At 42.1% G+C, this 13,973-nt stretch overlaps 1 protein-coding gene across 1 annotated transcript; it reads right to left on the bottom strand.

Annotated features, from left to right (window-relative positions):
• Window positions 1-10,500: 10,500 nt before the first annotated feature.
• On the bottom strand, window positions 10,501-13,747 carry SS18L2 (SS18 like 2). Its single transcript, XM_055320887.1, has 3 exons — window positions 13,545-13,747; window positions 13,219-13,295; window positions 10,501-11,227 (listed from the first exon to the last, which is right to left on the bottom strand). Exons 1-3 carry the CDS (start codon window positions 13,611-13,613, stop codon window positions 11,140-11,142), a joined length of 234 nt encoding a protein of 77 aa, XP_055176862.1. The 5' UTR covers window positions 13,614-13,747; the 3' UTR covers window positions 10,501-11,139.
• Between the last annotated feature and the right edge of the window lie 226 nt (window positions 13,748-13,973).

The following is a 13,973-nucleotide window of genomic DNA, read 5'->3' as shown; positions in this document are numbered from 1 at the left end:
CTTAACTACCTAAACCACCCAGGCGCCCCTCCCCCCCGTTTTTAGTTTATTGGGGTAAGAACACTTAACATGAGATCTACCCTCTTGACAGTTTTTTTTTTCCTAAGATTTTATTTATTTATTTATTTATTTATTTATTTATTTATTTGAGAGCAAGCGTGACCAAGTGGAGGGAGAAGCAGAGGGAGAGGGACAAGCAGACTGCTAGCTAAATGGGGAGCCTGGCACAGGGCTGGATCTCACAACCCCAAAATCATGACCTGAGCCAAAATCAAGAGTTGAATGCTCAGCGCAAATGAGCCACCCAGGCACCACCACCCCCCAACCTTAACAGATTTCAAGTGTCAGATATGGTATGTCAATCAATAGACACAATGTTGAAAAAAATAGACACAATGTTGTACAGCGGATTTCTAGTATTCATCCATCTTGCATAGGTGAAATTTTATGACCACTGATAACAACTACTTTCCCTCCTTTCCCATCCTTTGGCAATTATTATTTTATACATTGCTTGTATAAGTTTGACTATTTTAGTTACCACGCATTAAATGGAATCGTACAATTTGTGTTTTGTGACTGACTTGTTTCACTTAGCATAATGTTCTCCTTTCATCAATGTTCTCACATATTGCAGGATTTCCTTTTTTTAAAGGCTAAATAGTACTCCATTGTATGAATATACCATAATTTCTTTATCCATTCATCAGCAGATGGACGGACACTTGGGTTCCTTCCATCTTTAGCTATTGTGAAGAATACTGCTGTGTGGATGAGTGTACAAATTTCTCTTTGAGATCCTGCTTTCAGTTCCTTTGGGCACATATCCAGAAGTGGAATTGGTAGGTCATAAGCTAATTGTTTTAAATTTCTTTTTTTTTTTTTAAGGTTTTATTTACTTGAGAGAGAGAGTGAACAGGGTAAAGGACAGAGGAAGAGAGACAATCAGGCTCCAAGCTCAGCAGGGAACCCAACCTCAGCTGGATCCCAGAACTCTGGGATCATGACCTGAGCCAAAGACAGATGCTTAACCGACTAAGCCACCCAGGTGCCCCCAGCTAATTCTGTTTTTATGCGGAACTACCATTCTGGTTTTCATGGTGACTGCACTATTTTACATTCCCATCAGCATTGCACAAGGTTTCAATTTCTCAACATCATCACCAATACTTGTTATGTTGTGGGGTTTTTTTTAATTGCCATCCTAATGAGTGTGAAGTGGCACTCAGTTTTGGTTACTATAGCTTTATAGTAAATTTAAAAATTAGAGTCACTTAGGTAGTTTCTCATCTCTTTTTGCACCTGTGCCACCTTGTAAAGTGCACAGACCTGCACCATCATGGAAGTGCTATACCTGTCAGAGGTTGCCAGATCTCCCTCTCTAAAAGTACAGTATCCCTAGTAGAGCAAGTCTCCTGGGTTTCACATTTGTAACCTAGGCTGAATTGAGAGCCAGTGATCCTGGGTCTGATTTTGCTTACAGTGTTAGAGCTAACCATTTAATAGGTTTGGAAAAAACAAAACAGTACATGCCTATTCAGAGATGAAATTAGTTGGTAAAGCTAACTTCCATACAAAGACTTAGGAAAGAAGGGGAGCAATTGGTCATTACTGTGCTTTGGGGCAGCTGGCTTCAGTGTAAGTTTGGCTTTAGGGCCCTGGAATGAAATGCTTAATTTGAGGAGTATTTAAAATACTTTGAATCTCTTGGAATTCATTCTTATCTTGACACTCCACTAAAGTGTCTTTCCTGCCACTGATTATATGATCTGGGGCAAATCACTCTGATCCTGGAGTTCAGTTTCTTCATCTATAAAATAAGCAGGATGAAATATGTTCTAAGTTCTCTCTTTGCTGAAAATTATTTTATTCTGTCCTGTGAGTTGAAATTATATTTCAGAGATCCCTGGGTGGCGCAGCGGTTTGGCGCCTGCCTTTGGCCCAGGGCGCGATCCTGGAGACCCGGGATCGAATCCCACGTCGGGCTCCCGATGCATGGAGCCTGCTTCTCCGTCTGCCTGTGTCTCTGCCTCTCTCTCTCTCTTTCTCTGTGACTATCATAAATAAATAAAAATTAAAAAAAAAAAGAAATTATATTTCAGATTTGAGGATAAGGTATGCTACTTGGTTAAGGTGAAGAAACTACCAGGATAAGACCTAGGGCTAGCATCCACCAAACGGACTGATACCTCTTCCCTCATCAGCGAGAGTAGTAGAAAATTAATATCCAAGGAGTTTACAAACTCAGGCTTAATTTGGAGAAGACTCAGTAGTAGGAATTTTCAGGTAATGATTCTGGGTGTTAAGCTTATTACAGCAGGATTACACCAGCAGTTGGCACTTCAATGGATAGGACTCTGGCAAAACTAATCAGGAGTACTAGTGGGGAAATTTAGATGAAACATAATTTTCCTGAAAATAGAAATTACCAAAATTGACTCAAAGAAATAGAAGGCCTGAATAAACTAACAAGCATTGAAGAAGTTGAATTAGTAATCCCTAATTTTCCAAACAACTATGAAGGACTTTTTTTTTATTATTGGAGTTCAATTTGCCAACATATAGCATAACATCCAGTGCTCATCCTGTCAAGTGCCCCCCTCAGTGCCCATCACCCAGTCACCCCAACCTCTCACCCAACCTCCCTTTCCACCACCCCTTGTTCATTTCCCAGACTTAGGAGTCTCTCATGTTCTGTCACCCTCACTGATAGTTCCCATTCATTTTCTCTGCTTTCCCCTTTAATCCCTTTCACTATTTTTTATATTCCCCAAATGAAATGAGACCATATAATGTTTGTCCTTCTCGGATTGACTTACTTCACTCAGCATAATACCTTCCAGTTCCATCCACGTTGAAGCAAATGGTGGGTATTTGTCATTTCTAATGATTGAGTAATATTCCATTGTATATATAGACCACATCTTTATCTATTCATCTTTCAATGGACACCAAGACTCTGTGAAGGACATTTTGACACAACTAAATGGGAAATTTGATAATGGTCTAGATATTAGGTGAAATCAAGGAACTACATTTAATTTTGATAGACACCTAATAATGAATAATGAAGATAAAGATAATGAAATTGTGGTTATGCAAGAAAATGTTCTTAGTTTTTTAGGTATAATGAGTGAAACAAATGTGGCAAAATCTTCATTATTGCATCTAAGTGAGAGGTATATGGGGATTTTTGAGCTATGTTCTCCGCTTCTATATTTCTTTGAAATTACTCATAATAATACCAGTAAGAACAAATATAGTCTTCCTTTCCAAAAACACAAGTTCCACAATGTCTCACAGGCACATTTTACCAGACCCTTAAGGATCAATAATCTTTTCTCAATCAAAATATTTTAGAGAATGGAAAAAAGACAGCTACCTAACTTATCTTGTGATGCCAATACCAAACAAAGAGGGCAAGAAAGTTATGGACCTGGGGCACCTGGGTGGCTCAGTCAGTTCAGCATCTGCCTTTGGCTCAGGTCATGATCCAAGTGTCCTGGGATCAGGCCCACATCTGGCCCCTGCTCAGTGGGGAGCCTATTTCTCAGTCTATTTCTGCTGCTCCCCCTGCTTGTACTCTCTCCCTCTCTCTGTCAAATAAGTAAATTAAATCTTTTTTTAAAGGAAGTTATAGACCAATCTCATTATAAACATGGATTTAAAAGTCCAAATAAAATACTAGGAAATGGACTTTTCCTAGTATTTAAATCCCAAATGCATTAAACCCCCAGATGTTCATGACCTAGTTGGCTTTAACTCAGGAATGCAAAGATGATTCAGCATCAGAGAATCTATTCCTATAATTCACCATATTAACAGATTAAAGAAAAGGCACATGATTATCCCAATGTATGGTGTATTGGTTATCTATCTATTGCCTCTCAGCTCCTTTAGTATATCCTCTGTAATACACAGGTTAGCCTCAAGCAGGGATCCCTACCAAGTTAACTTTTACATTTTTATAACTTAGGGAAAGGACAAAAAGATGAACAAAAGGAGAGAAAAGAAATCCAATTTATTTATTTTACAGAGCACAAGCAGGAAGGATGTGGGGCTGGATCCCAGGACCCTGAGATGCTTAACCAACTGAGCCACCCAGGTGCCCCTGCTTACACCATTTTTTAAATAAAAAGATATCCTATATCTTCAATAGAAAATTGTACAGAAAAGAGTAAGTCCAAGACTGCCATCTTTAGAAAGACTTGCTTAAAAGTTGGCCTGCGGGTGGATCTGGGAACCTGTATTGTAATCAATTTCCAACATTTAAAGAAAACTTCAGTTAAATGATTAGTGCTTCACTCTGCCTAAACTGTTTGAGCAAACAATATGGTTTATGCTGAGCACCTGCTTTCCTTCTGGAAATCTGGAAATTTGGTATGTACTAGGCAGAGGATGCATACATATGTGACCATCTCCTAGTAAAAACTTTGAGCACTGAGTCTTTAATGAACTTCCCTGGTAGACATTTTCTCACGTGTTGTTATGATTCATCCCTGGAGGAATGAATTGGGAGGGGGAAGCTAGAACCTGGTTTCCTCTGGGCTTCACCCCATATGCATTTTCCCTTTGCCGATTTTGTGTTCTTTTGCTGTAATAAATCATAGCTATGAGTACAACTATATGCTGAGTCCTTTGAGTCCTCCTAGCTAATCATCCAAACTGGAGGTAATCTTAGACCTTCAACACAGCAACAAACATACCAGAATTTGATAACAAAAATCTATATTGAAAATTTGAAGACACATTTTTTTTTAAAATCCTAGATTTCTTTTTTTTTTTTTTGTGGAAAACAAGGGAGTAGACTATTTCATTTTACATAAAAATGTGTAGTTTGATAGAATAACATTCTCATAATATTAGTCAAGAGCAGATGGGCTTTCTTTTCTCTATGAGGGTCAGAGGACATGGCCATAGCAGCTCCAAACATACATCTTTATAGCCTGGAAGTCTGAGGGAATAGCACTTTATCTGCCAGCACTAGTAAGAAAAATCCCAGCGAGACATCTGATCGACTTGATGACGTTAATATGCCCGTCAGTCTTGATGGCCACAATAGTGGGCAATTCCTGTGATTGATCAGCTTGGGGTGGGGCCAGTAATCAGGAGAAGCATGGGGGTATGGCAGCACAGAGATGGCCACTGAGGCAATGGCTACCAACTAAGAAGTCACCTTAATTGTTGATACTACATCCATCTTTTGGGCTTTTAGGCAAGTGGCTTTTTTTTAGCCACTAACTTGCATTAAAGCAGGACTATATTTCACAAATGTTGAATGCTTCATCCTCTTTAGCAGGGAACTTGGATCCCACCAAATTCACATGAAAAACACTATGACAAGCACTTCCTGTTAGACAGTTTCCTTACTCTCTGATCAACTTGTTCTCTGATTTCAAACTCTAAATTTTGCTGAGTCCTTGGTTTTTTCTAGACACTAGTTTTTGCAAGTAAATTAGGTTGTGGTAAAAATTTTTCATCTGCTTTGGTACTAATGGAAGCTATATTTGCTCAGCCAATCCATCTGGGTCTATCCACCAAAGGTAAAGCATTAAACAACCAGTATCTTGGTTGTTTCCCTTAGAAGAGGATTCTCAGACAATGGTTTGAATGCAACCTGCTTATTTGAAAAGTGGCCCTAGGAAATTCCATCTAGAGAGTGAAGAAGTGAACTGGGAAGATAGCCAATAAGGTGTGTGCTATTAAGCCATCTACCATAGTGGTGATTAGAGCTTAACCCTGATGGGGAGCTCTGGCAACCAGTACAGAAGAAACATCTTGGAATTGTCCCTCCCTAGGGGTGAGGGAGCTGGGACGTTAATACTCCCAGCTCATCTAATACTCATAAGTATACTTATGAGTATACTCATAATAATCATAATACTCCTCTACCGAGAGTCAGTTGAGGGCTGTTCCCAGCATGGTAATCCCCAGGTTCTTCTGGTCTGCTATGCCTGGGCAAGGCAGACTTCCAGTTTTAGAAAAAAGTCTTCAGGACAGAGATACAGATACGGACTGTTGGGACTCAGCTGCAGTACAATTAAAGTTCGAGGAATGAGTGTGGGATGCTGAAAGCTGCTGTCACTGGCAACTTTTTGTTTGCAGACAAAAGAGTGTTCAGGAATTGAAAAGCCTAGACTTTTTCTATGCTATATAAGAAGCAATTGGTAATTTCACTTGGAATTCCTGCAGCTTCAATATCTGGCTTATTGGGAGCTCCCTGAAAGCAGGGCCCTGTGCTCCTTCTTCTCTATTTTCTTCACGAGCCCAGCATAAGGCCTAGTCAACTTCTGTTATAATTGAGTTTTCTTCATGAGCCCAGCATAAGGCCTGGAGAACTCATGTTATAATTGAGTTGATGACCACATAGGTGAACACTGCTCTATAAATGGACTCAAGAGAAAGAGAGGAAAAAATAACCAATTGGAATGAAAGGTCTTTGCATAGCTCTTGCTTCTGTCTGTACTGCTTGGTCCCTTGATGATCACGTGTCAGGTTTTGTTATTCATATCTCAGCTGCAGTGTTACTTTCTAGGGTCATTCCTGATTCCATAATTTAAAGTAGCCACCCAGACACCCTCCAGCACATGACCCTGATGTAATTCTCTGCACAGCACTTATTGCCATGTGAAGCTTTCCTTGATTGTTTATATTTTATTGCCTGTCTCCCCCATAAATACAGGTTATTTATACTGTGTTGTCTTCTTTACATGAGAATGAGGTTTCCATGAGAGCAATGACATTGTCTGGCTTCCTCACTGCAGGACCTTCAGCTCGTACCAGTGATTCAGAAAATATTTTTTGAATGAATGAGTTTATCACAAGCAGAAGTGAAAAAACCTCCCTTTGGACCCTAGACTCTTAATAAAAAGTTTAGGAAGGAAAGAACGGTCCCAGTGACTGAACAGAACACCTAGATTCCAGAGGAATATCTGTAGGGTTTTCATTGGGAAAAGAGGTAATAGATTAATTAACTTCTTAAATTTGCCTTTATTAAAAAATGGAATCAAAACCATATTATGTGTGAGGTAGAGTACCAACAAAATGAAGATACTATGTACCCAGCTTAAGAAATAGACTAGATGATTCTAGGAATCATCACCTTTAGGAATGGAAGTTGATTACAGAGGTTTAAGAGCATAGGACATAGCATTGAACATCCTTTCCTCCCTAGCCATATTGTTACTTGGGGTCCCCAAAAGTCAGACTGGGATGTCAAAAAGCCTCATGAGGCAGTGGAAATATAGCTTCACAATTTGTGGAATAAACCTGACCTCAAGGGAAACCTGGGTGGTTCGGTGGTTAAGCGTCTGCCTTTGGCTCAGGTCATGATCCCAGGGTTCTGGGATAAGAGTCCCATATCAGGGATCCCTGGGTGGTGCAGCGGTTTAGCGCCTGCCTTTGGCCCAGGGCGGGATCCTGGAGATCCGGGATCAAATCCCACGTCGGGCTTCCGGTGCATGGAGCCTGCTTCTCCCTCTGCCTGTGTCTCTGCCCCTCTCTCTCTCTCTCTCTCTGTGTGTGTGACTATCATAAATAAATAAAAATTTAAAAAAAAAGAGTCCCATATTGAGTTCCATGCAGGGATCCTGCTTCTCCCTCTGCCTATGTCTCTGCCTCTCTCGCTGTGTCTCTCATGAAAAAATAAATAATCTTAAAAAAAAACAAAAAAGGAAAGAAACCTAACCTCAAATTATCTGCTTTCTTTGTTTTAGCTGCCGTATCCTCATCCCAGGAGAATGTGATAATGACAGAAGTCACCACAGTTGCAAATCCTGGGAGGCAGGCTTGGGAACCCCAGAGAAAGGCTCAGGCCCTCTGTAGGCTGTTGGGAGATCAGCTTGACCCTGAGAGCTGGAAAAGTGTAGACAGGCTGAGTAGAGACTTAATCTTGAAGCAGGAGGTCCTCTGAAGAGAGAGAACGGTGAATACATTGGTCAGGTTTGGTCTTCACCTTTTTAAATCACGTTTCACAACTATATTGATTTCTGGGCCCATTAAGAGGGATGGCAGATACTTGTGCTTCAGGCTGTCTCTGAAGCAGACAGGTAGAGGTGGGTGGGTGTGAGCACATACAATGACAACTAACTGGCCTGTCCCAGCTTCTCCAGTGTATCTCCCCAGAAGGGGGCCCTCTGGAGATAGGGTAAACTGTAGCTTAAGTAGCCTCAGCTGTTTCCAGAGGCTGTGATTTGCCCTGATTCAGTCCTCTGCGTGCGGATTGAAATACCTTCCAAGAGACAAAGGGAGGGGAACACAGCAGGTCATAAGCTCCTTCCATCTGAGAGAGAACTGGATTTTGTCTTCAAGGCTATTTTCCCTGCTACACAGGAAGCTACGCTTAACTGCTCTAGGCCACGCTGGCTTACTCAGAGCCCACACACTGGAACCTCTGATGCTTCATCACAGACCCTCGCCTACCTTGCTGGTACTCAACAGTTCCTGCGAGATCAGACTCAGCCTTGTGCTGGCAGAAGCCCACCTCAGGCGCTGCCATGCCACTTTTTACTTTCTTCTTCCTCTGACATCTAGGGCCAACTTGGCTGCAAAGGCTGCTTATTAGTCCAGTCCCCTGTAAGCAACTCCAACTCAGGTGGACACTTCTGGGACATTTGTATGCTTTTGAGATCTTCCCCCAACCACCAATTGAGCTCTTATTGCCTACAGCAATGACCTTGGCAACACACCCATTTAGTGGCTTTTCCTCATTCTCTGTCTCACTCTTCTCACAGCCTTATTCCTGCTTCCTGAGATCATCTCCCAAATAAACTATCTGTGCCCAAGGCCTTGTCTCAGGCTGTTTTAGGCGAGATCCAAATTGAAACATCAGCTGGTGCTCTCATTCCAGCTAGAGCCAAGCCATATGTAGACAAGCCAAGCTGCCTAGTAAAGAGAGACAGCTGCCATCCAACTCCAGCTGATGGTTGCCATGTGGACATACAGGGCCAGCATGGCTAGAAATCCAGGCTTTAATGGAAAATCCTCTCTAAATATTAGTAACTAATTCAAAACTAAAAACATTGCATAGTGCCCACCATATCTGCTCACCAGGTCAGGCCCAAGAGCCCACTTGGCATAGAGTATGGGCACCAACCCCATGAACAGAGGCAGAAGGAAGAGTCTGTTAATGGGTTACAACCCTAAGGATGGAAGAATAGGTGAGGGAGCAAAGAACAGGCTTCTTCCCAGACTTGAGAAGGGCCAGAAAGGGCCAGAGCCCTCAGAGAACACATCAGAGCACACATTAATACATTGTGTTTACTACATGCCCAGCTCTCAACCACAGTATCTCAATCTAACAACCTTAGGAGGCAAATACTACATTCATTACCCTCATTATATAGGTGAGGAAATAAGAGCTCTCAGAGGTTGCAATTGAGCTATGATTCAAAATGAGATCTCTCTTCACTATTGACACATTAGTCTCTCTGGGTTGCAACCCTTGATTCCTACTAAATAAGCCAGGCACCAGAGGTTCTAATTTTGTGTTTATTTAAGAAAATCTCCCTGCCTCATTTTACAGATAAGTCTCAAAGAGGGAAAGTTCTTTATTGAATAAAGATAATAAAGGCAGAGGGATGATAAGATAGGAAACCATTAGTATAAATCCCTGATGAAGTAATAGATCAAAACTTGGTAGATCATAATTTAAGTGAAAGGCTATTGAGCACCTGATTAATAAATCAACTCATTCTTGATGTGATGCAAAAGCAAGTACCTCTTACCTCCTATGATGTATACTTGCCAAAAATATTAGAATCTTAGTCTGAATGAGCCTTTAGATCTACCAGTTTATAGGAAAAGTGGGCAATAGTGGGACATATTTAATGACACCATAGGGATACAACTAGGCAAATCCAGAATATGAGAAATTTTTAGGGCAAATGACCTAGTTTTTGCACCAATAGCAAAGAAGACAAGAAGGGGAACTGCTAATTATTTTTACAGAGACTTAACGGACATCAGCACAATGCAGTGTATGAATCTCATTTGGATCCTGAGTTAAATCAACAAAAAAGACATTCCATGATAACTGATGGGGCTCAGGACATAATACTCCAAAACGTGGCACCCTGGCTTATTGAATATTTTGAGCTGAAGAATCTGAAAAATGGCAGATATTGGAAGGACTCTCTGACCTCCCATGAACCAGGTGATGAGACCCTCATGTGAGAGGTGCCCTCCCTATACCCAGAAGAAAGGCACATCCTTATCTCTTAAAATGGAAGGACACTGAGAATTTGAATGAAAAGGCCATGCTAAGTTCCCCCAGTTTACTACACATAGCTCATATCCTTCTGTCCTCTCAGTTTTCCATAGCTTTCCACTTTTTACCAAATCTCATATAAAAATACTCAGGTTTAACTATCTTTGGGTCTTCATTTCCTTGTGAAGGGCTCCCATGTCACATAAAACTTAATTTTTATGTTTTTCTTTTGTTAATCTGTCATTTGGTATAGAGCCCCAGCCAAGAACCTTCAAAAGATAGGAGGAAAAAGGTGTTTTAAAAAGTATTTTAAAAGTTTATTATTAGATTATATTAAATAATAATGAAGAATGACCATTGATTTTGGTAGCAATGGTAGTGTTGTTACATATATTTTTAAGTTCTTATTAGTTTTTCTAGAAGACCAAATGGAACACTTATATGAAAATCTCTATACCTCAATATGAGTGTTGCATGGAAAGGCAAGTTTTATTTCAAAGCAACCTGAAAAGGATGATCAGGTCCATGACTACAAACTGGTAGAAGGGAGCACACAGTTACATGCCCATTTGGCAGGGCCTCAGTTAGGAGTCTCCCCAATTCCTGTTAATTGCCTATCACCTGCTCAGTTTCCTCTTCAGGTTGAAACTGAAAAGGTAGAATTGAAGATGATGCCCATGATATCTTTGTTATCCCAACATGCCTATCAGAAAAGAGGACATCTGGAGTCCACTAAATCTGCTTAATTATTAAAGTAAATATTTACACTGAGAATACAGTTAATCTAGTAGCTTTCTTCACATTGTCACATTTTTAAAAGAGCCATAGAGGGTTCATTCATATTTTAAGCAGTTGAGTTGGTAAAGAGCCTGTCTTTACTTCATAGGACATGGATTACACTCAGTTACTCCTCGTGACAGCCAACTGAAAGATTATTCCATTGCTTTTGAAGCACTGGTTGGGTTGGCATCTGCGATGGTAGCCAAATAAATGAGATTTCTATGTAACACATGTTGGTACCTATAGGTGAAAAAGAGGCAAAAATTAGAGGCTTTGTCTTGCTGAACATGAACAAAACACTGGAAAGGAATTTACCCACTATACTGGAATGGCACATCCATTGATTGGATGATTCAGCATGATCAACCTCCTTGTTTAACCAATGCAAATATATCCAGAATCTTACCTATTCTCACTTATCACTTTCACAGCTCTCTGGGCCAAGCCACTATCCTTGCTTAAACTATTGTATTGGACGAGTCTATTCCCCACATGGCAACATAAGTGATTACTGTACAGGTTAAGTCAAGACTTGCCACACCTCTGACTAAAACCCTTCAAATGGTCCCATCTCATTCTGACTAAAGCTTAGCCCTTCCAGCTTTTCTGATGGCCTACAAGGCTCTACATGACTGGGGCCTCTAATTATCTTTCTGACCTCAGCTCCTACCATTTTCCCTTCGCTCACTGAGTTCTGGCTGCTGTATCCTCTTTGCTCTGATTTGAAGACAACAGTGTGCTCCACTCTATGGGGCTCTTCCACCTGATTCTGTCTCTGCCATATATATATATATATATATATATATATATATATATATATCCATATGGCTGGCTCCCTCACCTCTGGTTCTACTCAGATGTCCCATCAGAGATACCCTATATAAAACAACACCCCTTCCCGCCACTAACACTGCTTTATTCTTACTCAAAGCACTTATTAGTATGTACCTAATTGTATGATTTCCTCTCTCTAGATTCTTGAGTGTAGAATGTAAACTCCATAAGGGCAGAGCTGGTACCTGATTTGGTAAAAAGCAGAGCTGGTTTTGGTACCTATTCCCCAATAGCTGCAACAGTTTCTGGTAGTCAGTAGTACTTATGAAATATTTGTGGAACAAACTTAATGAAGGGACAAGGCACTTTTATGGTATTAATATGAGCTTACTATTGTAGTGATTATCAATCAAGGAATATAATTCTCTATCCAGGAAGACAAATCAGACTAAGGGAGCCAGGAAGCATGGCCTATAAATGTGAAATCTTGATAACTTTCTTACCCATAGGTTGAGAATGTTTTTGCAACTATTTTCTGTATAGAAAAATGAGAGTTTACTATAAACTGCAAAAAAGCAAATTACCAGATGCCAGAACCAAATGTAAAGACTCACCCAAAGATGGATATCTCAACTATTTCATTGAGTTGTTCAGTAAGGGACTATAGGTGACTTTTTTTTTTTTTTTTTAGGGGATGGGGAAAGTATGGTTTTCTTAAAGAGGTCTTCAGTAGGAATGAAAAATGTATTTTTCTATAATAAATGGAGCATAATCCTGGACTACATTTAGAAAAGAGACTATTTAAAAAAAAAAAAAGAAAAGAGACTATTGTCTCTCATTTTGGTATATAGCTAGAGACCACATTCAATTACTGTGCAGAATTTGCCTTTGGCTTAGTTAACTTGGAAGTCTTTTATTGGTCTTTGTGTGCATTATAGGCTGACTCCAAGTTAGAAAATGAAGGGGATGGGGCGCTTAGTTGGTGAAGCCTCTGACTCTTCATCTTAGCTCAGGTCTTAATCTCAGGGTGGTGAGTTCAAGACACTCCCTGGGCTCTATGCCAGTCGTGAAGTCTACTTAAAATAAATAAATAAATGAAAGGGAACTCAGCAGTCAAATGATCTGACACCCACCCACCCCCCCGCCCGAAAAGCTGGAGATAAGCTGGAGATCTATGAGGAGAAAGGGGCCACAGCGCACATCTCTTGAGACTAGTTTTCCATGTGCTCCCTCCCTTCCCATCTCTGTTGCCATCAGCTGACATGTCTACCTGAGATTTGCAATGAGCATAACTCAAGTTTTGAAGACTTCACAATGTGCTGTGTGGCCTTGGGCAGGTAAGCAACTTCCCTGAGAGCGTCATGGGCAATCCATCACCCAAGACTCCCAGTTCAGGGCAGTTGCTGTATCACGGTTTCAGCCTACACTCAAAAGTCAGAGGTGGGGAGGGTACTTACTGGACACACTCATTCGCCCGGCCTTTGTTCTGATACTCCACGATACAGCGGATGAGTTGGTCATTCTCCTCCAAGAGCTGAAAGGCCAGAGAAGGGGGTCAGCCGGGAACACTCCCCGCACCCCTCCCACCCCGACGCCCGCTGTCTCCAATGCCGAGCGGTCCCGCCCCAGTGCCTTGGCCGACTCCGTTCCCATCTCACTCCACACCCCTGCAAGTCGACCCCCTACGCACGCCACAAGCCAGAGCTGAGATGCTGCTCCCTCCAGGAAGCTTCCCTCGGGATCTCAACTAAGGGACGTCTCTCTGCCCGCGCTTAGCGCTCACCCGCTGGATCGTCTCCTGATTGACTTCCGCCTTGCCTTTCAGCCAGTCGGGTACGAAGGCCACCGACATCCCGGAAAGCCGGGTGGGAGCCGGGCCTCAGGCCGCGCGCACCCCCACGCCTGGAGCCAACCCGCAGCCCCGGCCCCACCAGGGCCACAGCCGGACCGACCCACGCTCTCGACGTTGATTGGGTCCTCCCGTGGACTGGGCCAGGGCGCAACGTCATTCGTGATTGGGCGCGCAAGGGCGATGCTCGGAGCGTCAGCCTGCGCCCCGCCCCTGGGGCGCGGAGCGGCCTGCCCCTCCCGGGCGTGCGCGCAGTCCCCGGGGCTAGCCTGGGGGCGGGGCCGTGCGTGCGGTGCGCCTGCCCGGGTCACGGGGGAATCGAGGCCGCAACCAGCCTTCGGTCTCCGAGTCCACGCCTCCCTC

Source organism: Nyctereutes procyonoides, unplaced genomic scaffold (assembly GCF_905146905.1).
Source record: "Nyctereutes procyonoides isolate TBG_1078 unplaced genomic scaffold, NYPRO_anot_genome, whole genome shotgun sequence".
NCBI lineage: Eukaryota > Metazoa > Chordata > Mammalia > Carnivora > Canidae > Nyctereutes > Nyctereutes procyonoides.
Note: the sequence above shows the minus strand (reverse complement) of the source record. Positions and strands in the feature narration are given on the sequence as shown.